The sequence below is a fragment of the Chinchilla lanigera genome, unplaced genomic scaffold (genome assembly GCF_000276665.1).
Source record: "Chinchilla lanigera isolate Chin_1 unplaced genomic scaffold, ChiLan1.0 scaffold00021, whole genome shotgun sequence".
NCBI lineage: Eukaryota > Metazoa > Chordata > Mammalia > Rodentia > Chinchillidae > Chinchilla > Chinchilla lanigera.
Genome location: NW_004955422.1, coordinates 25,151,083 through 25,176,819, shown reverse-complemented (window position 1 = coordinate 25,176,819; position 25,737 = coordinate 25,151,083). Strand labels below are relative to the sequence as shown.

Here is a 25,737-nt window from a genome sequence, read left to right as displayed (position 1 = left end):
ACACAAAATGACAAGTGTTGTACAGTTTCACTTATTTGGAATATCTGTCAGAGGCAAATTCAGAGTGATAAGTAGAGTAGTAATTACCAGGGTCTAGGAGAAGGGGAGAAATGAGGATTCACTGCTTAATGGGTACAGAGTTTCTGTTTCAGATCATGGAAATGTTTCAGAACTAGACAAGGGTGGTGGTGGTGGCGGTTATACAACATTGTGAGTGTACTTAATGTCACTTGATTGCACACTTAAAAATGGTTAAAGTGGCAAATTTTTCTGGGCATGGTGGCACACACCTATAATCCCAGCACTAGGGAGGCTGAGGCAGGAGGATTGTTGCGAGTTCGAGGCCAGCCTGGGCTACATAAGCAAGACCTGTCTCAAGAAAAAAAAAAAAAAAAGGCAAATTTTATGTTATATAGATTTTACTACAGTAAAAATAAACCATGGAAAATAGGCAAATTCTTAGAGACAGGAATCAAATTGATGTCTGGGAAGAGGGAACAGGGAATGATTGCTGTTGGGTACAGGGTTTTCTATTGCAGCCATGAAAAAATTTTGAAACTAGAGTGGTAGCTGCACAGTAGGCATGTGCTAAATGTCACTGAATTGCACAGTTTAAATGTACACTTTAAAATGGCTAAATTTGTTACATGAATTTCTTCTCATTTTAAAAGGTGGGGAAAAACTGGAGAAATAAAATCTATGAGATGCATCCAAATAAGTGCTCAAGGGAAAATATACAGGCTTTCTATGACACATGTATTAGAGTAAGAGGAGGTCAGAAAATAAATGAGCTAGGCTTCCAGTTTTTTAAAAAAGAACATGTCCAGAACCCAGCTTTGGCAGAGGGAATGGAGGAGGTAACCTCCAAGAACCAGTTTGAAGCTCTAAAATGTACCATCCGACAACAGACAATAAGCTAGCAAAGGGGCTGGGGATTTAGCTCAGCGGCAAAAGCGCCTGCCTGGCAAGCGCAAGGTCGTGAGTTCGGTTCCCGGTACCGGAGAAAAACCAAAAAAAAAAAAAAAAAAAATTAAGCTAGCAAACAGTTAAATGTGAAAATTACAGAGAGTAATGAGAACTATGAAGAAAACGCAGCACAGTGAGGAGCCTACTGGGCAGATAGGGAGCAAAAGGTGGGGTGGGGCTGGAGGAGCGGAGAGCAACTCGGCCACGCGGGGCCTGGCGGAAGGCCCCTGTGCTGCGGCACCTCCGTGTGTTGTTCCATCCTTCCCACCCTCTGCCCCTCGGCTGGTGGTGCCAACCCCAGTGCTGTCCCCTTCTTTGCAGATCTGAGTTTCAGACCTGGCCCTGTGTGGCCCTGTGCTGTTTGTTCCTCCAGCTAACCCTCTTGTCCCCCAGGAGGCCATCTGGCTGGGCCTTCTTACAGTTCTAGAGGTCAGAAGCCTTGACTCAGTGAGTCACCAGGCTTTCCTACTGGAAGTGCTAGAAAAAAACTCCCTCCTTGCCACTGCCATCTTCTGAAGGCTGTCTGCATCCCCTGGCTCATGACCCGGCATCGCTGTGGCCTCTGTTTCCATCGCCGTATCCTCTCTGACCTGCATACTTTCCTCTGATAAGGACCCTTGGGATTAGTTGTGCCCAATCAGATAACCCATAGTAATCTCCCTATTTCTAGGCTCTTAATTTAACCACATCTGGAAAGTAACCCCATCTGCAAAGTTCCTTTGAACAAGGACATGAGCATCTTTGGGGGCTATCATGCTTGGCTTCAGCGGCAACCTTCAGGCTGGCCCAGTCCCTCGGGGAGCCTCCTGCCTCTCACTCCCCTGCTGTGCCACAGCCAGCCCTGCTCCTTGCTGACCCTCTCTGCACACCAAGCACAAGCCAGACCAAGCCCTGGGAGTCCCTGAGCAGGAGCTTACCCACCTAGTCCCAAGAATGTGCCTCTGTTCTCACTCTGAGAACTCTGTTCTAGGCTCTCATGGCTTTATCCCAGTTGGAATGATGAGCCTGTGGGCTTGTGGGCCTCTTCAACCTCATTGACCTCCAGGATCTAGCCCAGAGGTCTCTCCCAATAGACATTTAGTGTGGGAGAGAGTGGGTGTTTACAGAGGGTTTACACTTGACAAGGATTCTTCTGCTAAAGCAGCATTGGACAGCACACAGGTAAGATGGGCCCCTGCCGGGTGCTACTCTCTGGCTACTCTCCTACTTTCTAAATGCTTGTGTCTTCCCCATAAGGAAAGACACATTGAAGGGATCAAGGGACAGGCTCAGCAGGGGTTCACATGCCCCCTTTTAGACCATTCCCTGGATACTAGGGCCCTGGGAGTTCCTGTCCAGAAAGCCCCAAGCCTGCTTTCAGGAGATCTTCCCATGGGAGACTAATGCTACCAGAAGACCATCCCTTGGCTGAGAGGTATCTGTCTGGAGTTTGTGGACAGAGCTGGGATGTCTGAGTAGGATGCATCTGTGTGTGCCACTTCTAGCAGGGAGAGAAAGAGGATGGGAGCAAATAGCTCTCACTACCCATTCCACTGTTGAATTTGAAGGAGACCGAGACTGGTGCAGGTTACTATGAAGGTCTAGGCACTAAGTCAGGAGAGAGGAGGAGCTTTGTCTACCAGTGGGCTGGCTTGAGTTAGAACTTCTACTTACACCTACAAGATGTGGGCCTCCGTGTGTGTCCTCATCCCTGACTGCACAAAAGCAAGGCTGACTCCTTGACTTCGGAGATCTTCTCAACCCGAAGGTCTGACCTTCCCAGCACCCTGTCCTCTCCACATCCAGCTGACCTCTGTTTGTCTTCTCTCCTCAGAATAGCTGCTGCCCGGGAGACGTGACCCGGGCGCCCTGCTAGGGCAACGGCCCCTGCCCACGGGCCGGGATCATGAAAGGCCTCGGCGACAGCCGCCCCCGCCACCTCTCGGACAGCCTGGACCCACCTCATGAGCCCCTGTTCGCAGGGCCTGACCACAACCCCTACCTGCTATCACCCACAGAGGCCTTCACCCGCGAGGCCCGCTTCCCAGGACAGAACACCCTGCCAGGCGACGGCCTCTTCCCACTCAACAACCAGCTGCCACCACCCAGCAGTACCTTCCCCCGCATCCACTACAACTCCCACTTTGAGGTGCCAGAGGAGAGCCCCTTCCCCAGCCATGCCCAGGCCACCAAGATCAACCGGCTGCCTGCCAACCTCCTGGACCAGTTTGAGAAGCAGCTGCCCATCCACCGTGATGGCTTCAGCACCCTCCAGTTCCCCCGCGGCGAGGCCAAGGCCCGTGGTGAGAGCCCTGGCCGCATCCGCCACTTGGTCCACTCTGTCCAGCGACTCTTCTTCACAAAAGCACCCTCACTGGAGGGCACAGCAGGCAAGGTCGGGAGTAATGGCAGCAAGAAAGGTGGCATGGAGGACGGCAAGGGCCGGAGGGCCAAAAGCAAGGAGCGGGCCAAGGCTGGGGAGCCCAAACGGCGCAGCCGCTCCAATATCTCAGGCTGGTGGAGTTCCGATGACAACTTGGACGGTGAGGGTGGTGCCTTCCGCAGCAGCGGCCCAGCCTCTGGGCTGATGACTCTAGGCCGCCAGGCAGAACGCAGCCAGCCGCGCTACTTCATGCACGCCTACAACACCATCAGCGGGCACATGCTCAAAGCCACCAAGAACAACACCACCGAGCTGACTGCCCCTCCACCCCCGCCTGCGCCCCCCGCTGCCTGCCCCAGCCTTGGGGTAGGTACGGACACCAACTATGTCAAACGGGGCTCCTGGTCCACTCTGACCCTCAGCCACGCCCATGAGGTCTGCCAAAAGACCTCAGCCACTTTGGACAAGAGCCTGCTAAAGTCCAAGTCCTGCCACCAGGGTCTAGCCTACCATTACCTACAGGTGGGTATCCTCCGGGGTTGGATGGGATGAGGGCTGGTAGACAAGCTGCACTGGTTTTTAGGTCCTGTTCTAGCTCAGATTCATGTGGGAAGTAGCTTCATTCTGGGATCCTGTTCAGCTCTGAAGTGGGTGGTTGGGGGCACCTGCTAATAAGAGGATTCCCTCCACTGATCAGGCTCTCAACAGGTTGTTGATGAGGGCCCTTCTGAGCCCAGCCCCTAGAAGGGACTAAAATATGCCCCTTCCCTTTAGAAGGAAAATCTGGAAGCTGTGCCGTCCCACTCACCTCAGAGAATCAATGCATGGCAATTCTAATTGTCAGCCTCCTACCTGCCACCCCCATTGTACTGACAGCTTCTTGAAGAGAGGGACCACATGTGATGCAGCCGTGTGTTCCCCAAGGCCCAGGACAAGGTCTGGCATGGAGGAAGTACTCAGGAAATGTGGGAGGAGTAGATGGACAGATGGACAATTAAGTGAACAAAGCTAAAAATAAAGAAGATACAGTCCCAGTGACCAGGATACTGGGAGAGAAAGATACAGGAACAGACAGTGGGTCAGGATAGCAGAATGGGATGGGGCACAGCACCAAGGGTCACCAGCCCTAGAGGCCCTGACTGGCTTGGGGGAACTTCCTTCTTTCATATGCTAATGTTTATCGAGGTGCTTATTATGCACCAAAGCTACACAACTTGAAAGTGGCAGAAGCCTTGGAGACATCCCTGCTGCTGCACAGACCTGGGGTTCTCAAGGGCAAGGCAAGAGGCAGTGAACTGGACAGCTGGGGTTGGAAGTTACAGGGAGCAGGTTGCAGACGAAAGGGGCTGCTTCTGTAGGGAGTGAGTGCCTCATCCCAGGGATATATGAGCACAGGTCTGGCTGGACCTTGGATACCCACATAACATATATTTTGAAGGAAAGGAACTTCAAGGTCTGACAAAGCCTGAGTTCTTATCATTCTATATAAAACTCCAGAGACAGTAAGACTATGGGGGAGGCTCCTTTTTTTCCCCCAATAGAAAGAAATAGAAATCTAGGTAACTTTTATGTATTTAGGGCTTTTGTCGCTCTCAATCTGCTCCCTTAGTTGAGAAACATTAGGGAGGGTTGTGTGACCTGGCTTCCTCTCCAAAGTGTGTTTGGGTCTGATCAGGTGGAAATGCCTCCTCTCCAAGGAGTGGGCCCTGCAGCCCCAGGGGCTTATGCTGACCGCTTGGTGACAGGGAACAAGCAGGTGGACTGGCAGCATGTTCTAAGCAGGGCCTGTTCCCAAGGACAGAAGGGTAGTGGGAATGGACTAGCTAGTGGAGGTGGAATTTGCAGGCCCTGATGACTGGCTGGGCAGTCACCTGGGGATGTGCTAGGAAGGCTCAAGCCCCAGAGGAAGCAGGAGGTGGCCACTGGCATCCAGGGCTTGCAGAAAGGAGTGGTGCTTGTGTGGGCATGCTGACCAGGGAGTGCAAGATTTGCTGTGTGCTCACGCTGGAATGTGTGCACTTGGGCATCTGTGGTGAAATGTGCCACCCTGGGGTGTCCACTGTGCCTGATGAGGTGGGTGTATGGCGAGATGTATGTCCAAGTGCAGTGGTTGCTGGCATGAGTGTAAGGAGGCTGTGTAGTGCTGAAGTAAGTGTGCTCTGGATACACGTTGTATACACAGCAAGGGGTTGTACGTGGTGAAGTGGCTGCTGGTGTGCACCTTTAGGGAGGTGTGTGCCGCATGGGGGGTACTTGCCAAGGGGCTTGGAGGGGAATGGTGAGCTTGTTTTCTGTGTGTTGAAATTTGTGTATACAATAAGGTATGTTCATTCTGTGCCCAGGCTGGGGTGAGGACCCCAGCTTGAGGTTCCGAAGCATGGAGCGTTGAGATGTGTGTTTATTCCTCTCCGAGTGACCGTCTGCCATGTGTACATCACCATGTGTGCAAGTGACGGAAGAGTATAGACTGTACTACCCGAGAGCAGCTGGCAATGCCAGACCTTAAAAGGGCTGGGAGGTCCCCTCAGTTGGTTACTGCCACCGTAACTACCGAGGACCAGGGCGACCAGGGCTGCCCTCACAGCTGTGGCCTCACTTGCCACCATCACAGCCCTGTTCCGTGGATGGGATCCCTGCAGCTCAGATGGGAAAACAGCCCTTTTCCAGCTCACCATGTGGTTGCCTCATCCAGGCAAACCCCTTTGCTCTCTGTACCTCAGTCTCCACATCTGTGGGACAAAGACTATTTGCTGATTGACTCTGAAACCCTGCCCCCATGCTGATGTGCCCCACACTTCCCACTCCCATCTTAAGATCAGGCTCCAGTTTCGGGTCTGGAGGCCTCTCTCTGCAGGTGGCCTCCCTCCCTCAGGCCCGGTGTTCTCGTCTGCGCAGCAGGGTCATAAGCCGTCCCCTGATGGCACAAGTGAAGTGAGGGGAAGGTGAGTGCTCAGCCAGCGTGGCTGCTGTGAAGCCCACTGTGACCATAGGCCCTGGGGCCGTCCCAGCTTGGACCTATGGAGAAATCTGGCTGAAAGGGTCAGGGACTTGCTTGAGGCCATACAGCACAGCTGCGGCACAGCCGCTTCTGGAACCCGGGTAACCCTGCTGGTCCAGTCTCTGCTCTGCACAACGTGGTTTCAACCACAGCACGGAAGGCCGGGCTCTCCTTGAGGTGTGAAGCAGTCCTTGAAAGCACGCTTCCCAGATGATGAGCAGAGGCCCGACTGCCCCTGCCCCTGCCCCCTCGCTGAGTCCGCTCCCCCACAAATCCCCAGGTCCCCGGCGGCGGCGGGGAGTGGAGCACCACGCTGCTGTCCCCGCGCGACGGGGACGGCGCGGCCGAGGGGCCCATCCCGTGTCGGCGCATGCGCAGCGGCAGCTACATCAAGGCCATGGGTGACGAGGACAGTGACGAGTCCGGCGGCAGCCCCAAGCCGTCACCCAAGACCGCAGCGCGGCGCCAGAGCTACCTGCGGGCCACGCAGCAGTCGCTAGGAGAGCAGAGCAATCCCCGCAGGTGAGCTGCAGCCCCGCCCCCTTGTGTCCCGCCCACAGGCCAACTTCCCCTCGGCCCCTGCCCTCCAGGTCAGCCCGCCCGACCTCGAGCTCTCCCTGGAGCCGGCTTGGTCAAGGCTTGGCCCCAGGTGAGCCTTTTGCAGGTACGTCCTGCCCTTGGGAGCCACCCCGCTTCGGCCACCTCGGAAAGCCCCCCAAAAGTGAATTACGCCCCTCAGCCTCAGGTTCAGGTGAACCGCTCCTGTGATGATCCAGACTCCTGGCTGAACCTGTGCACAGGCTGGCTGGTCCCTGAGATCTTACAGCTTAGGTTAGCGCTGCACTCCGAGGAGTTGTCCCCCGAGAGCCTCACCAAGAATTTCCGTGACCCGCACTGAAGCCCTGACCACAGGTCACCCTCTTCCTTTGGTCAATCCCACCAATAAAATCCCGCCAATAATTAGACCTTCCCTCAAAACTCTGCCGCAGGAGCCACATCCCCAGGTAAGTTCCACTCCCGCTGGAGAACTGCCCAGTGGGTCCCTTCTGATGGGCCCACCCCTGCCCTTAGTGATCCCACCCTGTGTACCAGCACTGCCCAGGGAAGCCCAGCACCTCCTGCCCTTACCCCTGTGACCCATCACCTATGGCAAACTCAGGATTGAGGAGGGAAAGAAATTAAGAATTGAGAGAGGGAGCTAGCCTTCACCAGCCCCAACACCCTGCATGGAATTCTGTCACTGGAGCTCCATCCTAGTGCTTTGAGGCTTAGGAAAATTGGCTGAAACAAGCTTATTCCTAGCTTTTCAACTCCTGGGGCATGAATTAAGGCTTCATGGAGGAGGAAGCCTAAAAAGACTGGGACAGAGAAAAGGGAGCAGACCAGGCAGGTGACAGTGACACTGAGGCAGGAAGGGGACAGTGTACTATACTTAGAACAGCCAGGAATCTGCTTGACTGGGACGGAAGGCAGGGAGTGGCCTGCAGGTTGGAATTCATAACACAAGCCAGCCCCAGTTTCCTGCGTTTAAGTGAGAGGCTGAGCTGGATGACTTCCAAGATGTCTTCTAGTTCTAAGAACCTGCACTCTTGCGTATCACAGTGAACATCAAGGTGGGGGAAGTGGGCGGGACCAAAGCACAGGCCTTGAGTGGGGGACGCCAATAATAGTAATAACAGCAGCTGCTGATGATCAGTACTTGCTTTACTGGCCATGGTGCCTGCAACAGGGCACTTTAATCTGCCTTATTAAATCCACTCCACAATCCCACCAGGCAGGCATTGTCACCCTCCTGTCAGATATAAGGACCCTGAGACTTGAGCAAGGGCTGGTGATTTGCCCAAGTCCAGCCAGTGGAGGAAGCTGGATTCTAGTCCAAGCCATCTGTGTCAGTATCCTGAGCTTGTGGATGCTTCATTTCCAGCATAAGGACTGGGAGAGACTCTGGGCTAGGTAGGTGTGAGAAAGATGACGAGCAGGGGCCATAAAGATAAGTGGTGAGTCCTAGGAGACCTGGTAGAAGCCACGTGAACATCACAGTGAAACTGAGGGTTTTGGGGCAGCCTGCGTCAAAGCTTGGGCCTTGACGCATCTCCTCTGTCCCGTGGCTGGAATTGGAAGGAGAAGCGCTGTGGCACTGAGCTGCGCGGAGCTGGCCTCCCGCTTGACAGTCAAATGCGGGTTTGTGCTGCCACCTTCCGGCTGCAGTGTGTGTGACATGTGGGGGTCGCCTCACCACAGCTAAAGGCCTTCAAAAGCTTTCCCCTTGCTCATCCTCTCACCCCTGCCCAGGCTAGCAGTGGCTTCCATTTTTATCTCTTCCACTGGATGACCTTGGCCAGTCCTTTCCCCAGCTGGGTCTCAGTTTCCCTGCTGAACAATGGGGTGGGCTGAGCCGTGTCTGCTCCCCACCCCCATCAGGAGTTTGGACCGCCTGGATTCAGTGGACATGCTGCTGCCTTCCAAGTGTCCAAGCTGGGAAGAGGACTACAACCCCATCAGTGACAGCCTCAACGACTCCAGCTGCATCAGCCAGGTGAGGGTGGCCAGAAGGTCAGTGGGCTTAGGAGAGCCCCACCTAGGAAACAGGTGTCCAGTGGTCCCCAGATGTCTACACTGTGCTTATGTTTAGTCTTTGTCCCTAATGCTCCCTGTGTATGTCTCCACTCCACCGCCTGTTCTGTGGCTGGAGAGCATTGTCGCAGGGTCTGACATTCATGGCCTCGTGAGCTGAAGACCTGAGGAGGAAGCCACTAATGCTGGGGACCCAGGCTGCCAGCAGCGGCTCTGCCTCCTCAGTGGGTTCAAAGCCATCAGCATAGAAAACTGGAGACCTGGCTTCAAGCCTGTTTTGTCACTGACAGCAGGAACCCAAGTAAAGTCACCTCCCCTCCCTGAGCCTCAGTTTTCTACTTTAGCAAAGAAGGGTGGTAATTCCTGCTTCACAGAGAATAAAAAATATAATGATTTTAAAGTGTTCAACAAAGGGTAGTTACCTTTATGGCTGTGTGTCCTCAAGCAAGTTACATCTCTGGTGTGGGCCCCTGAGCCCACCTGCTCCGTGGCAAGTTGGACCACCAGGGCCCAGCCAGCTCGGCCGCTAACCGTGAGGAGCACTCTGTACTGTACCTGCCATTCGCCTGCAGTGCTGTCAACCGTCAGCTCCTTAAACCCTTGCAACCATTCCCAGAGGTGGCCTTATTACCTGTATCCCCATTTCCCAAGTGAGGACAGAGAGGTGAGGGAGGTTATGGGTTAAGGAAAAGGGAAAAGTGAGTAGGGGTCTGGGGTTCTCAGACTGCAGCTCCTGCTGTGTGCATGGTCCCTTAGGGCTGACAAAAGGAGGACAGCCAAGCTTGAAGGCCCCCTCTGTGGTGATGAGAGACCCAGAAGGGGCAGTCAACAGCCAGGTTAGGCAATGGGGCAGCCAGGTAAAGACCCAGCCTTCTCCTGGCCAAGAACAGACCTTAGCCCCACTGTGTGGAGGCCATGACCAGAGCTAGTGGTCTGCTCAGCAGGCCTGGGGGAGGGGGCTGTACCTGCAGCTCAGTGTAGAGTACGTGCTTAGTGTGTGCAAGGTCCAGGTTTAAGCCCCAGTATTGCAAGAAAGAAAGAAAGCTTGGGATCCTGATTCCTCACCATTCTAATATTTCCGGCCTGGCTAGGCCCTTCCCGCCTCCCTCCAGAAACCCAGGAATCTGACCTGAGATGTGGGGAGTGGTGGAGCACCCAGCCCAGGAGACCCTCTGCCCTTGCCCCTTCATCCAGGGCCCCGCAGGTCCCACATGGATAGCTGTCCTGGCCTCCTTACCTGCTCCCTCCACTCCATTGTCAGTGGCCAGGAGCTTGTAAGTCAGATGACAGCACGCTTGGGCCCCAAGCCCTCTGTGACTCCCACCGCACCCTAAGGGAAAGCCGAGTATTTACTTGGACCTGGGAGCCCTGTGAGGCCCAGGCCCCGCCTCCCTCTCAGGCCCTGTCCTTTGTCCTGCTCTAGGCACTCTGGCTTTCTTCCTCCTCCTTGTACACCAAGGCAACTCTTAATCCTGCCCTCCAGGCTCACTCTGTTTGTGATCTCCTCTCCCAGGAGTGTTCCACTCTCAAATCTGCACAGCTGGTTCCTCCTTGTGTCTCAGGCTTGGGTTCAAGTATCACCTCCTGGGAGAGGCTTTCCTGACCATTCTGTCTACAGTAGTTTCCCTGTCCCCACATTGCCCTGGTTAACCTGGTAATATTATGGAACTATATTCATTTGCTTTTCTAGTGGTGTCATTCTGCCACATAGAGTTGGGATCTGCCTCCAGGCAGGTACCTTGCGGGCTCTTACTCCCTGCAGGGCCCCCAGGGAAGATGTCTAGTAGGTGTTTGCTGAATGGACATGTCCCTTCCTGTCTCTCCTGTCCTGCCATGTTCTCTTCGCTCCTTTCCTGTCTGCTCCCTCCATTTTTCTGTGTCTTATCTCCCCTCATTCACATTTTTCTCCAGTTCTCGCCAGTGGGTCTCCAACTCCATGTTTCTCCAGCCCCAGGCTGGCCCTGGCACTGGAATACCTTTGCCCTTTAGCTACATAAAAAGGCTCGAGAAATTGGCCAGCCTGGGAGCCCCAGCGGGTCTCACAACCCCCTTCCTAGCCCCACCTCACTCTTAGCCCAGGGCCATCTGACTGCTCTAAGACCTCACTCCCAGAAAGTTGAATGATTTGAGTTGCATATGTGGCCCCAGCCTGGAGAAAAGAAGGCTCTTGGCACCCACCATTCTTAGTCTGTATATCCAGGTGGGCTTCCTGCCCAGGTCAGAGGCAATAGATAGAACATCCATGATCCCAGGGGCTAGACAAAGACAAGGGCTTGTGAACAGCAGAGTAAAGTCCTCAGGAATGCTCAGCCCCAAGAGTAAGCCTCCCATCCCTGGAGGAAACCAAGTGAGACTTCCTGGCAGTTGGGCCCCAACCCCTTTGGGAAGAAAGTTAGACCAGCCTGCCTCAAGTTGAGCCTGAATCCCCAGCCCTGCCCGCTCCCTGGCCTTCCCATAACCCTCACCCTCTCTTTCCTGCAGATTTTTGGACAGGCCTCCCTGATCCCCCAGTTGTTTGGCCATGAGCAGCAGGTCAGTATGTTTGACATTCTCGTGTACCCCAATCCTCAGTTCCGGTCCTGCACCTGAGTGGTCCTAGCACCCAGCCCAGGCAGGTACAAGAGGCACCACCAGGAAAGCCACCTCCAATGAAGATTACCCACCCCCAGTACTTCACTTCTCTGTGCCTCAGTTTCCTTTTCTGGAAAGGGGAAAGAATGAGCTGGGTTCTATGGGTGGGGCAAGAAGTCACCCCAGGACAGTGGGAGGTATTCCCTGAAAATCTTCTGGCTCCCTCTCTCCCTCCTCTCCTCCCTGAAACCTGGGTCAGGCCTAAGGAACTATTTTTGTTTGGCCAGGTCAGGGGCTGCGGGCTGATTGTATTAGCTGCAAGGCTCCAGCCCCCAGGACCCTGACTTTCGTCCTTCCCAGAGCCCCAGCAGGATGCTCAGGATGTCAGGATATTGAAGTAAATGCAGAGACTATTCAAGCTGGCAGGGGCAATGCCAGTGGTGGCACCCTGTGGCTGCCCAGAGGGCCCCACCACTGCCAACACCCATCCTGCCCGGGAAGGAGCCCCACCTCCATCCAGCACCAAGACCAGAAAATGGGACAGGAAAGGCACTCAACTCCTCACAGCAGGAATGGGCAGGGTACTTGCCCAAGGCCACATGTCCCACAGGGCAAAGCTAGGACCAAACTGTCTCCTCATTCCAGCTATGAACACCTCACGTGTCCCTCTCCCCGATGTCATAGGGACTGTGTATTCCTGTCTTCTCCCCACCTCCCCAGTACTGGAGACTGAGGCCAGGGTCTTCACTCTGAGCTACATCTGCAGCCCCTTTTGCTGTTGTTCTCTTGAGATGGAGTCTCACTAAGTTGTCCAGGCCGGGCTCAAACGTGTGCTTCTTTTGCCTCAGCCTCCTATACTGTGTGCATTTCTCTTGAACACATTATTCCAGGTCTTCAGGGCACCTGCAGTGGGCCTGATGACCATTTCCTCCCCTGACTTCAGTAGGCCTGTGGAAAGGAGGTGGTGTGTTGTACAGAGCCTCCAGGGCAGTGTCCCCTACACAGTAAACCCTGGTGATACACATGCCAGCAGCAGTCACTAGCTGACACTCTCTTTAGGGCTTGGGAGCATCTTAACCAACATTTGTAAATTCTCATCCTTACTTCACATAGCTGCCTACATTCATGGGTGCAGGTGACCAGGCACTTACTCCCCCACATACTGTGTTCTAAGTACATAATATGAGTTATCTCATTTAACCTGAACAGCACCATGAAACTGAGGCTGCAGTTGGCTCATTTCATCTATGGAAAACTGAGGCACGGAATGGTTGACTTGACTGTGTTCACATTACAAGGCCATGATGGACCCAGGATTGGAACCCTGGCAGTCTGTTTCCAGAGCTGTGCTGTTGTGGTAACAACCTCAAAGACAGACTTCTTCCCCCTTGGCAGTCACAGGGGTCTCAGAACACTTCAGTTTGCAGCACTGGAGGATAAACACAAATTGCTTTAATATCTCCTTTAAGTGGATCTTGGGTATGCCACGTGTCCTATAATTTATCAGTTCTGTCCAACAGAACTTTCTGCAATGACAGAAACTGTTCTGTAATTCATGCTTGCCTGAGGCAGCCACTAGCCACTAGTCACATGTGCTTTTGAGCAAGTGAGATTTGACTAGTATGACCACCACACTTTCTTTAATACTAAGTAACTTAAACCTAAGTAGCCACACATGGCTACCACATTGGGCAGCATAGATCTAGACATTTGCAAACCCCCTCTAAGGTAGGTGAGGGTCCATGTAGTCATTTTACCTGGTGCACACACAGATAGGCAGGCAGGAGACTCCATGTCAGGCAGATAGGGAAGACTGACCTGGCGGGCACAGTAATGGCCTAAGGGTAGAGCTGGGTCAGAGCTGGCCTCAGGCCTGGATCCAGCTTTTTCTCCTTGTGGTGTTCAGTCAGGTTGTTCTCTTTATTCGCCTAGCTCAGGCCTCCCCTTAGGGCCTCCTCCTAGTGCCCTTCTTTGGCCAGCTGACCCTTCAGCTTATACTGTGTAGTCCCGTTACCAACAGGGCCTGAGGCATGGGTCACACAGCCCTTCCAGAACCCTCGGAGAGTGTGTGCATTGTGAGGCCCTTGCACGTTCACACTCCCAGCTTCAAATTTGCAGGACCCTAGGCAGTTGTCTCTGGAGGGGCACTCAGAGACCATGGAAATGGGCAGAACTAGATGCAAAGTGGCAAAGAACACATACCTCCATACCACCTCTGGCTGATGTCACAGATCACTCCTCCCTGCTCCTGCCCCCACCCCAGTCTTATCTTCTTTCACCAGGCCACTGCATCATCTCTGGCCTTTGCCTGCATTCCAGACCCCACTCGCACATCCACGCTGATCTTCTATAAGTAAAGGGAGTATTGGTCTACCCTTCCTTATTGGGTGCCCTGACAAGCAAGCCTCTTCCCTCACTGACCCTCAGTTTCATTGCTTGCAAAATGAAGAGATTGGAATATAACATGGTAAATTCCCAGGGCAGACATTCCTAATTGATTATAGACATCTTTCATGCTGAATTCAGATGTGACCTTAAAATCTGTCAATCCACATCAGTATGGAACACAGGATAGAATCTAGCTAATGTCCTACATTATTCCAACTTTCTTCTCCATGTAGAGATGGAAAAATTGAGGCCTGGAGAGGTGAGAAGGGCTGTATATTTCTTAAGTGCTCCACCCTTGGGCACCTGACTCATCCCACTGAGGTGAGGCCTGACATTCTCTCCAGCCCTGCAGCTGAACTGACCACAAAGCAGCCCTTCCCACAGTAAAGTTGGCCCCTGATGCCTACCTTTGCCTGGACAGGTCCGGGAGGCAGACCTGAGCGACCAGTATGAGGCGGCCTGTGAGTCGGCCTGCAGCGAAGCGGAGTCCACAGCAGCGGAGGCACTGGACCTACCGCTGCCCAGCTACTTCCGCTCCCGCAGCCACAGCTACCTGCGTGCAATCCAGGCAGGCTGCTCGCAGGAGGAGGACAGTGTCTCCCTGCAGTCCCTCTCCCCACCACCCAGTACCGGGAGCCTCAGCAACAGTCGCACACTTCCCAGTGAGTATCCTGGTGGGGAAGGGATTTGGCTTTGCCAGGGGACCCCAGAAACTGTCTGGTGGGGTGGCAACCCGGGCAAAGGCTGCTGAAGGAATCCACAGTGGGCTGGCCACCACTGGAAGGAAGCAAAAGCAGGCGACCTTGACACTGAACTTTGCACTGGTTGACAAATTGGGAGTCCAAATGGGGATGAAAGATACACGGGGGAGGGGCGCGTCAGAGGTGCTGGAAAGGGTGGAGCTGGTGAGATCCTTGGTTGCTTACTGCGGCCACCTGCTGGTGGGCGAGGTTTACTGGAGCACACCTACCTGTTGGTTACCTGGTTCGCCAGGCAACCTGAAGGGAAACCTGCAGGAAGGGGCTGGAACCTTCTGAAAAGGACGTTTGCAGGTTTCTGTCATATTCACAACCAGGGATAATTCAGCCTTCCTGATTCTTATTCTGACTCCTCGGAAGATGACCCTTGCCTGATCAGAGGAGGAAGGGGGCCCCCTGTGACTGGGTGAGCCAATCACAAGCAGAAATCAAAGCCAAGGAAAATATGGCACAATTTCTGGTTTAGCAGAGAGCTTTGAAATAGCTAGCTAGTTCTCCCACAGCCTCAGTTTCCCCCATCTATAGATAAATCGGGGGCATACGCCAGACCCCTGAGAGCTCTGGGTGAGCTAAAGACTGTACAGGAAGATCACTTGTCACACCCGATAGGTACAGGGCCCTGCCTACACACGTCATGGTAGGCGTGTGACAAGCCCTAGCTGTTAGTACTGGCTCTCTCATTTGCCTCTGAGCTTCCTGATGATAGTGAAGGGCAATTGAAGCTGGAGTGCTGTTGGAAGACACAGCTGCTTCGAGTGCTCAGTTGTGTTTGATGTCACTAAATGAACCCAAATCCCATAGATATTCTACACCCAGGTAACCAACTTATTGATTACATGAACTGGTCTTTGCGAGAGACAGAGTAAGGAACAATTGTCCCACCAGTGTCTTTCAAAACCTCTCTGGTCTGCCTGCTCTGCCCCTGGGTGATGCAGGGCAGGTCCCTGAGGCTTTTCCAGTCACTTTGAGAACTGAAGGAACAGCCTCATTTACCAGTAAGAGTCCAGTCTGGTCTGGTCTAATGTCTCTATCTCAGTATGCCCACCTCGAATGCCATGCACCCACAGTGAGGGCCTGCTCTGGGCTGGGCGCTCCAGTCGGAAGCTGGGTGTGGTAGTCAGCATCTCTCTGTGCTTTGCTCACCAGTGGCTGCTCTGGTTCCAAGAGGGAAGAGAAGGCAGCTAGAGCAGATGCTTTCTGGTACTGGGACTCTGAATGACTGATGCCTCCTGCTGGCTGGCTGACCCTGAAGGGCCTTCCTGATGACTTCTTTCCTGGCAGGGACTATGCCCTTTTACCCCTTATGCTAGTGACTGAACTCAAGGCCTTTGCACTGAACTACCTCTCCAGCCCTTTTTTTTATCTTTGGAGACAACGATCTCACTAAGTTGCTAAGTTGCCCAGGCTAGGCTCAAGCTTGGGAACCTCCTGACTCAGCCTTCCGAAGTGCTAGGATTACTATTGTGTGCCATCATGCCCAGATCCATTGCTTCTTATTGCCTCTCCACTTCTCTATGTGATGGTCCCCCACTTCCTTGTCAGCCTTTTTGCTAGGGGACCTGGCCCTCAAGGCAGGCATCTTGGACAGAATCCTCTGAAGAAAATTCCAGTCCTCCTTCTTCCCATGGTGACCACTTAACCCAGTGGTGGCGAAACTATGGCATACATGCCACAGCTGGCTGGCTATTTGCACTGAAAGCTCTAAAGGGTTCGCCATCATTGACTTAACCCATTTGAAGTTGAAGGCCTTTGCCTTGTGGAACTTTGGAAGTAGGGACTAGGGTGCCACAGCCTTCCTTCCAGATCTGCCAGTCTCTGCACTTCAGCAGTCTCTAAGGCAGAGTTGAAGGCATGGTTCCATGACCTCCAAATCTAGGGGGATCCTGCCAGGCTCTCCAGATACTTTGCTGCAGTTCCGTGGGAATCCTGGGTAAAATATTCAATTCCCCACACTTCTCTGACCCCTGAGAAGTTCCCTAAGTGTGAGGTGGGCCCACAGGGACATACAACATCCCCAGAAAATCTCTGCAAATAAACCCTCACTTATCAGTTTCCTTCAACCCCAATTATTCATGAATGGACTGAAGACACATGATGGGCTGGCTGTATATCGCAGAACTGTTTAGAAGGTCCCTTTACTGCTTTGCTCTTGCCTCAGTAATGCAGAACAACCACAAAGTCAGTACAGAATAACCATTAACATTTATTCCTTGCTCCCAAGTTGGTCATCTACGACAGCTCTACTTCACATTTTCTCATCCTCATCCTGGAACAGAAGGGTCTTCCTGAGATCAGGGGCCCAACCCAGGCATGTTCACCTCATGGTGATGGCAGAAGGAAAGAGAACAAGCCTAACCAATGACGTAAGCCCACTCACCACATTCATGGCTCTGGCTTGTGTAACATCTGCTCACATCCTATTGGCTGAGTCAAGTCATATAGCTGGGCTCAAAATCAAACGGAGAAGTTCCCACTCACCTTTGTGTAAGAAACTGTTTATATGGCAAAGGATATGGCTACAGAAAGGGGTGAAGGATCAGGACAAATAATTCAATCTGTTATCGTCCACTCTCTTGGCCATATTTATCCATGTCCCTCCCACATAGAAAACACTTAGACCAAAGGGCCTCCCAAATCTCATCCAATAATGGTGTCAAAATATCATGATCTAAACTGGGTATGATTGTGTGTGCCTGTAATCCCAGCACTTGGGAGGCTGAGGCAGGAGGATTGCTGCAAGTTGGAGACCAGCCTGGGCTACATAGTGAGTTTAAAGCTAGCCTGAACTACACAGTAAGACCCTGTCTCAAAAAAAAAAAAAAAAAATGACCTATGTCAGGTCTGGATGTGGCTCCTCTTAAACACTTAAGATCACTTAAAGAGTGATCTAAAAACACTCTGTTGTCTACCCTGTAGCTCAACCCTCCTATATACACAGCATACTTTTTGATAAAATAAGGACAAGATAATTACAATTCACACTCCTGCTCACAAAAAGCAAGTCCATGGCAAGTCTGAAATTGTTCTGTACAAAAAATCTGGAACACAGAATATTTCTGGAATGTCTCCTACATTGTAGAATATGATCTTTGGGTAGCTGAACATCTTCCTAAACCTGCTTCCTCCCTGAAGAAAGGAAGATAGATGTCTTTTGACATCTTGAATTGTCTCAGTTTCTGTTGCCTAAGCTAGTAAGTGTTCCTCTGTGGCTATCTCAAACACTTAAGAGTTTTCTTTGTATTTGATTCCATGTAACCCATGTTCCAAAGCCACATATACAACTGTTTTTGAGTCATGCATCTCTTGACTTAATTATGCCTACTGTGGATACATTAGTCTTCCGTGACCCTATGACTTTAAGCTTTCTAGGTTTTTTTGTGGGCTTTGTTTTTTTGTTTGTTCATTTGTTTTTTGGTACTAGGGATCAGACCTAGGGATGCTACATACCCCCAGCCCTACCTATCTATTAATTACTTATTTATTTTTATTTTTGTGATATTATGGTTTGAGACAGGGTCTTGCTAAATTATTAAATTGCTCAACTGGGCTCAAACTTGTAATTCTCCTGCCTCAGCTTCCAAGAGTACTGGAATTAAAGGCATATGCCACCATACCACAGCTGGCTGGTTTTTTGTTTTTGTTTTTTGAAACAAGGTCTCACTAAATTGCCTGGGCTGGCTTCATATTTAGAACCCTTCTCCCTCAGTCTTCTGAGTAGCTTGGATTACAGGCATGTACCTTTACACCTGGCTCTGTAAACTCTTTAGACCAGCTAAGAGTGTCTAGTACTAGGTGGTACCTTTAGAATGTTAAAAAGGAGGTCTCTTTTTTTTGAGACCGGGTTTCACTATGTAGATCAGGCTGGCCTTGAACTCACCTTTGTAGCCTAGGCTGGCCTCAGACTCACAGCAATCCTCCTGCCTCAGCCTCCTCAGTATATGTATCAGCAGCCTGGCAATAAGAGGTCTTTTAACCACACTCTTGATTTGATCTGGGCCTGATACCAGATACCACAGTATCATAACTATGACCTTGATTTGATCTTTGTCCCCAGGCTATAAGTTTATATATTTATTTTTCAACTCAGCAAGTTCTGAGCTGTCTCTATTTCCTCTACATACTCCCTATAGATTGGCTATTTCTTTTGTGAGTTCTTCTCTCTCTTGTAAGTCCTTATCAAATGCAGACAAAATGATCCAGTGCCTGGGAACTGTCTTGTCTATATCTACTCTCTCCAGCCTACAGGAGATAGCAGTTTTATCAAAAGTTTTGAACCACACACAATCCTGGTTATTTTCACTGCTGTTAGTATGCAGCTGAATGCAGGACTTTACCAAGCTACATCTGCAGCATAGCCCTTTTTTATTTTTTGTTTTGAGACGGGGTCTTGCTAAATCACCCTGGGAGTAGCCTAAAACTTGTGATCCCCTTGTCTTAGCCTTCCAAGCAGCCAGGATTACAGGCCTGCACCACCACTCCTGGCTTCTGGGCATCTTTTTTTCAAGCGTCGTTTAACAGTTTATTTATTGCTTACTGACTATTTGGTCCTAGAGCCAATGCTACATATTTTTAGTTTTTATTGCTATCACACTCCATTTTTGGTATCAATTTTTACCCATCAAATAGCATAACAGTAGTGCTTTGAACAAATAAGCATGTGATCTCAGTGGCACACAATAAGAAGCATTTGGTCTTATTCATGATTTCGCAGGCCAGCTCCTTCTGCTCCACATGCCCTATATCAGTGGTGGCAAACCTATGTCATGCATACCACAGCCAGTTTTTTGTTATCATTGAAAGCTCTAAAAAGTTCACCATCACTGCCCTACATCCTGGGATCAAAGGGTGGTCAGGAATGAGTGGCCTAGCCGGCGCATGTTCTTCCCCTGGTGGCAGCAGACACATCAGAGGCAACCTCATTTTGCAAGCACATTTCAGGTCTCTCTTTATGGCACATCTGCTAACATCTAGCTAGTCAAAGCAAGTCATGTGAGTCCAGAGCCAAACTCCAGTGAAATACATTCCACCTTTGAAGGGAAAAGCGGTGCTTATATAGTAAAGACATGAATACAAAGAGGAGCTTAGAATTGAGGTCAGTCATTCAATCAATCCCAGCAGCCCCAGCATATCCCATATGGATAATCCAGCATTTGGCATTAAATGTAGAAATGTGAGGCTCTAGTTAGTCTCAGTTTGGAGTCCTTAGCCCAAACCAAGATAGTCAAGAAAGTGCCATGTACCAATATCTCATACCTGCCCAGACATGTGTGCTTATCAGCATATATAAAATCTTGTACTGCTGGGCCTATGTATGATATGAAAACAGATGTAGAAACACATGCATACTGATATTCCCATATGTATGCACATACACCTAACATCAGTGTACACCTGCACACATTTACATGTGTGTCTCCTTAAAGGCTTGTGTCCTTTGCATGCCTCTAATGGATTGGGGCCACCAAAAAAACTCATCCTCCCCAATGTCTCTGGTCAGCCCTCTCTGCAGGCCTCCACAGTGACTACTTCATACCTGCTTGCTTTCCTCTGCCCCCTGCCAGCCTCATACTCAGCAAGTAAACTCAACTACCTCACACGGAAACTACCAGATTTTCAAGTCTGTGACCAGAGCTGTAGCTGGTCCATGAGGTAGTTTGGTGCTGACTTAAAGAGTGCTCCTCGGGGCTGGGGATTTAGCTCAGCAGCAAAAGCGCCTGCCTGGCAAGTGCAAGGTCGTGAGTTCGGTTCCCGGTACCGGAGAAAAACCAAAAAAAAGGGTGCTCCTCGTTAAGACACTTTACTGCCTTCATTGATGAAAAGTTATCATGATGTCCAGTTTCTGTTAGAATAAGGTCTTTACTTCCATCTGCCAAAAATTGGTCATAATAACTATAATTCAATTATGCCTATATTGTGAATGGCACACACACCCATCTTTTATGTGGCACCTTTAATCAATTAAAACTTGTACAACCATACATGACAATCCTGCCCATAACCACCTCTTCCTCCACTTAGAGGGATATACATAGGTACACCCTCTCAGCCACCGTCTCCCTGCAGGGGTCATCCCTGCTCAGGAGGCTCCCTTCCTCGTATCTGTCTCCAGGGAGTCACACCCCCAGGGCAACTCTGAGCCTCCACGTTTCAGAGGGATGTAAATGTCTTTGTGCTGCTCACATGGACACATATGCATGCAGGCAGATGGGGAGATGTGGGTGAGGGGCAGACGCTGAGGCAATGAGAGCCAGGCAGGGACTGCCCCTCTCAGCTGACTGTGGCAGGACATGGAGCTGCCCACCCACTCAGAGCTGGCAGCTTCCCAGCTGCCAGTGCTGCTACTGCCAGCCCCTCCCTCCTCCTTTCTGACCCAGATTCCACATTCCAGAAATAGCTCCAGCAGGTGACTGGCAGGCCGGTCAGCTCCAGCTGGAACGTGGTGGGGGCCAGCTCAGCTGCAGCTGCCTATGTATGCCCACCCCTGCTGAAGGACCACCTGGGAAGGGCACGGGAGCTGTGACCCCCACCGCTGATCCTGCCTCTCCACTCTCTGAGAAAGAGGAAGAACAGAGGAAAGCCTCCTTCTTGCTCTCTTACTTTTCTTACTCTGCCACCCTCCCCTCCCTTCCCTCTCTCCCCCACCATCTTTGCCTTCTGTCTCTTTCCCTCAGTCCTGTTTGTCTCCTGCATCTTTTCTCTTCCTTCCCCCTCAGTTTCTGGCCCTCCCATCCTCCTTTCTGTATCTCTCCCACACCTTCTTAATCACTTGGGAAGCTCTTGCTATCACCCAGGAACCCCAGCAAGCCAGTGGCGGGCTGCTGGGTCACACCCTTGCTCCTATCAGCTGCCTTCTCTGTGCCTGCACATGTGTACATATGTGTGCCCACGCACGCGCGCGCATGCACACACACACACACACACACACACACACACACACACACACACTCCCTGACTATACTGGGTGTCAAGGCTGAGCTGGGATAGGTTCTGGGCCCAGGAGGTACCTTACTCCCTGCTCAGGGGCCCCAAGTTCTAGTTCCAGTTCTGCTGTATCACTGTAAGTACATGCCCCTCCTGGGGCCTCACATTTTCTGTGCTATCAGGCTTGGGTTTGGGGACCCCCAGATGCCTCCCATCTGTGACCATCCAAGTCACAGGCTGCTCTACCCTCCCTTCTTTGTCCCTTCTCTCATCCCCCAGAATAGTTTCTTCCCTAATTCATTTTCCATCCATATACACAGGAAGGGAAGCTGACAAAAACCTCTCCAATCAACGTTGTTCCCTAAACCTATCCCCCAAACCTCGCCCACTCCAATCTCTGGTTCTTACACTGCAGTCTCCCATCTGCTCATCCCATCTGATCTCAAGTGTCAGGGCTAAGAGGAATCTCAAAGACCATCATGTCCAGAGATTGTAAATAGACTTCAACTCATGTGTTGTTTCTGATCCCTGGGGCTCAGGACTGAGGTTTAGTTAAGCAGATAGTATGCCACCATTTATTAGTGATATCTGCTGTGGCCAAGAGAGATACACAGTATCTGTCTTCCTGATTTAACCCAGTTAACCACCCACACACACACATACATTTGCAGATATCTCACAGAGCAATTGTAGCCTAGAGAAAGTGTCAGTCGAGGTCACCTAGCAAATAAGTCAAAGTTTCCAGCCTGACTTCAAAGCCTTGAGTGTACCATTGTTGTGGGGGAGGGATGCATGCAAGATTGTGGTAAAGAGGTGTAGTATAAGCTGGGTGCGATAGTGCACATCAGTAATCACGGCACTCTGGGAGGCTGACACAGGAGGATTACAAGTTCAAGCTCAGCCTGGCAATTTAGTGTCTTAGAGAGACCCTGTTTTAAAATAGAAAAACAAAAATGGAATGGGGATGAGGTTCAATGCGAAGACCCTGGTTTCAATCCTCAGTACTGAGGAAAAAAAAGTGTGGTACAGTCACAGTTGTTCCAGGGAGAATCATCTGGCAGCATGGATTAGAGGCTGGTATCATGATCCAGGCAAGAGACAGTGAAGCCTAGACAGAAGCCACAGGGCTAGAGGGTGATAGGTAGATTCGGGAGGCCTTCCTAGAATGAGAGATGAGGAGCCAAAATTCCTGGCTGCTAAAATAGGCATCTCTCCACAAAGGGCACTGAACAGAAGGCAGACTTCCCTGGGCTACACCAAGCCCTGGGACCAGGACATTCCTGGCTGAGTGCCTGCTGTGTGTTGGGTACGTGGATCATCGTGCTGCTAAGCAGACAGTTGGGGGAAATAGTGACTAGAACTGGAGGGCAGGCTATTGGACAAGACCAAATGGGAACTGCTTATACCCTCAACAGGTAGAGAAGTCACTCCAAAGGAGCAGAGGCTGAGAAGCTTAAAAAGCGCTTAGGAGTCCTATAATGGCTAAGGACATAAACCTTATAGTCAGGTGGCCCTTTTATCCATAGATGTTTTGGGGTTTGTTGTTTGTTTTGCAGCACTGAGGACTGAATCTAGGACCTTTGCATTGAACTACATTCCCAGCCCTTTTTAAAATTTTTTAAATTTTGAGACAAGATCTCACTAAGTTGCCTAGACTGAGCTTGAACATTCAATCTTCCTGCCTCAAACTCCCAGAGGGCTGTGATTACTGGCATGCACCACCATGCTCAGCTCCATGAATGTTTTTTGATCACCTTTTATGGGCCAGGCAATGCCACAGCACCAAGAACATATCAGTGAACAAAACAGGAACTGTTGCTTTCATGCCCATATATTCTATTGCAGAGAGTGGACAGACCAAACAATAAAGATAAGTAAGTGCATGTATGGCTCACTGGAAAGTATCAAGACACGGAGAGTGCTGGCAGAATGAGGGGAGGGGTGTTGAGGCACAGACAGGGTAGCAAGGTCACAGCTCACTGAGAAAGAGATCTGAGGCAAAGACTTAAAGGAAGTGGGGAACTTAGTGGTGTTGGGGATGTGCTCCAAGCAAGGGGGAGAGTAGTACGAACGACCTGAGCGCAGGGTGACTGGAGAGAGAGCAAGGGGTGAGAGATGAGGCCAGAGGAGGGGGTGTTAGGCTGGCCACAGGCCTTGAAAAAGACATTGGCTTCTGCTCTGAGTGACATGGAAAATCATTTTCCACATTTTAAGCACTCAGGTTGCTGTGAGGGGCCCTAACTGAAAGGCAAAAAGTGGGTAATGAAGTAATGCTGGGGTGTTAGGGGTGGCTTACATAGGGCGGCAGGGAGGTCGGTCGTGGCAACAAGCCCAGTCCTGAGTGCGTTCTGACAGCAGTCAAGGAAATTCCTGGACTGGGCAGTGTGAGGGAAGAACAGCCAAAGGGGTGATGAGGAGGGCGTATTCCAAAGCCAGGAGCAGTGGAGAGGGTCCTCACACTCCTTCCTGCCACTTCTAGCTGCCTGACATGGTGACTCAGCGGCCCCCACACACTCCCAGGAGGGAAACCTCCAGCCCAGGATGGATGCTGCAGGGATGCCTGAGCCCTGCCTATCCCCCACCTCGGGCTGGGGTCTGACCAACTCGGCTTTGCAGGGATTCCAGCCAGACTGGGAGCTCTAGGAGGAAGGACCCAGTATGCAGCAGGTGCTTCATAATATCTTCTAGGAACCTAAAACATCACTATCAGAAGAGACCCCTGAAATCTCCCATACCAGAGATCTCAAACTTGGTAAAGTACAAACCCTGTGCCTCCATGAGTTTTGCTTCTCCATCGAATGAGCTGGATTCAGGGGTTCAATCGAGGGCCACACTGTGAAATCCAGCCTTGAGCCAGTTTCACTTCAGGGAACACAAAGGACTGTGAGTCTCAGAGAGGGACTTGCCCAAGGTCATACAGGGAGAGTATTATTGAATTGGGAGAGTAGAGGTAAGATTGAGAGCTCATCCTGGGCTGCCTTGGGTTATCAGGGCCCATGATGAATTGAGCGAGTCTTTTCCTGAACCAATTTAAAGACAAAGTGAAGGCGGGGATATAACTCAGTGGCACAAGCGCCTGCCTGTCAGGCTCAAGGTCCTGAGTATGATTCCCGGTACCAAAAAAAAAAAAGACAAAGTGACGAGTACAGTGTTGGCACAGTGACTGGGAGTAGGGTGAGGTAAACTACTTTGAAAGTGTACATCAAAAGCCAGCATCAAAAGGGCTCAGTGGCTGGCGTAGGGGTGCACACCTGTAATTCCAGCTACTCAGTGAGAGGCTGAGTAGGATCAGAAGTTCGAGCCCAGCCTGGGCAATTTACCACGTCCTTGTCTCAAAATCAAAAAATTGTAAAGGGTTAGCGATGTAGCTCCGCGCTCCCTGGATTCTATGGCGGGGGGCACTCAATAGCTCGAAGCAGCTTCTGTTGTCATTATACCTTCATAGAGCAAAAATCACAACAATGCTATAGGAAACTGTTCTCTTCAGTCCTCACAATAAACCCGGTAGGCGTGGAAGAGTCACGTCCCCACTCTGCTTTCGGGAAAACAGATGCACAGTCTGGGAAGGGACTTACCCAGGTCGCCAGGAGAGCGAGGACCGAGCTGGGTCCGCGGTGGGAGAAACTACTGGAGGCGCTTACCCCGCCCGCAGGGACGCGCCCGGGCCGGGGCTGCACGGAGGTAACTCCCGGGGAGCAACCGCCGGAGAGACCACGGTGCAGGTGTACTTTTGGTTTTTACCGGGCATAGGAGGGTTCAGGAAGGTGGAAAGCTCATCCCGTCCAAGGTCACACAGGCGCGGGACTGAATTCATCTCTACGGGTGAGGTTAAGCATGCAGCAGAGGAGGCAACTAGCAACTCCTAGGAGGCAGAGTCAATAGGATGTGAGAATTAGTCTAAAGGACATGAAAACCACTTCAGGGTGCTTCCTCTCAGCCTCAGTTCCTGGTTACGGCTAAGTGTCACCGAGGTGAACTAAAGCCAACTCTCACTCCTCCCGCACGGAGCATGCGTTGTGTTCCAGCTGGAACCGGTTTGGCTGGGCGGCTCGAGGGGCGGGGCCCTCAGCTCGGGCATGCGCGCGTCGACGTGGGCGCGCGATCCCTTTCAGGGCTGGTTGGCCTTGGTGGGGGCTGCACAGAGCCGCGCGCGCGCCTGCGCATCCGACCAGCCCCGCGCGCGCTGGGCCACGTGCCGA

The 25,737-nt window shown here is 51.6% G+C and overlaps 1 protein-coding gene across 2 annotated transcripts in view; it reads left to right on the top strand.

Annotated features, from left to right (window-relative positions):
• Dlgap4 (discs, large (Drosophila) homolog-associated protein 4) overlaps positions 1-25,737 on the top strand; it is a 122,325-nt gene that overhangs the window by 44,419 nt on the left and 52,169 nt on the right. For both annotated transcript variants that reach the window (XM_005384741.2, XM_005384740.2), the window contains exons 2-6: positions 2,780-3,850; positions 6,607-6,848; positions 8,748-8,862; positions 11,382-11,432; positions 14,281-14,521. In XM_005384741.2, the coding sequence (XP_005384798.1) occupies positions 2,852-3,850; positions 6,607-6,848; positions 8,748-8,862; positions 11,382-11,432; positions 14,281-14,521 (1,648 nt within the window). In that variant the 5' untranslated portion in view covers positions 2,780-2,851. The remainder of the gene's footprint in view (positions 1-2,779; positions 3,851-6,606; positions 6,849-8,747; positions 8,863-11,381; positions 11,433-14,280; positions 14,522-25,737) is intronic.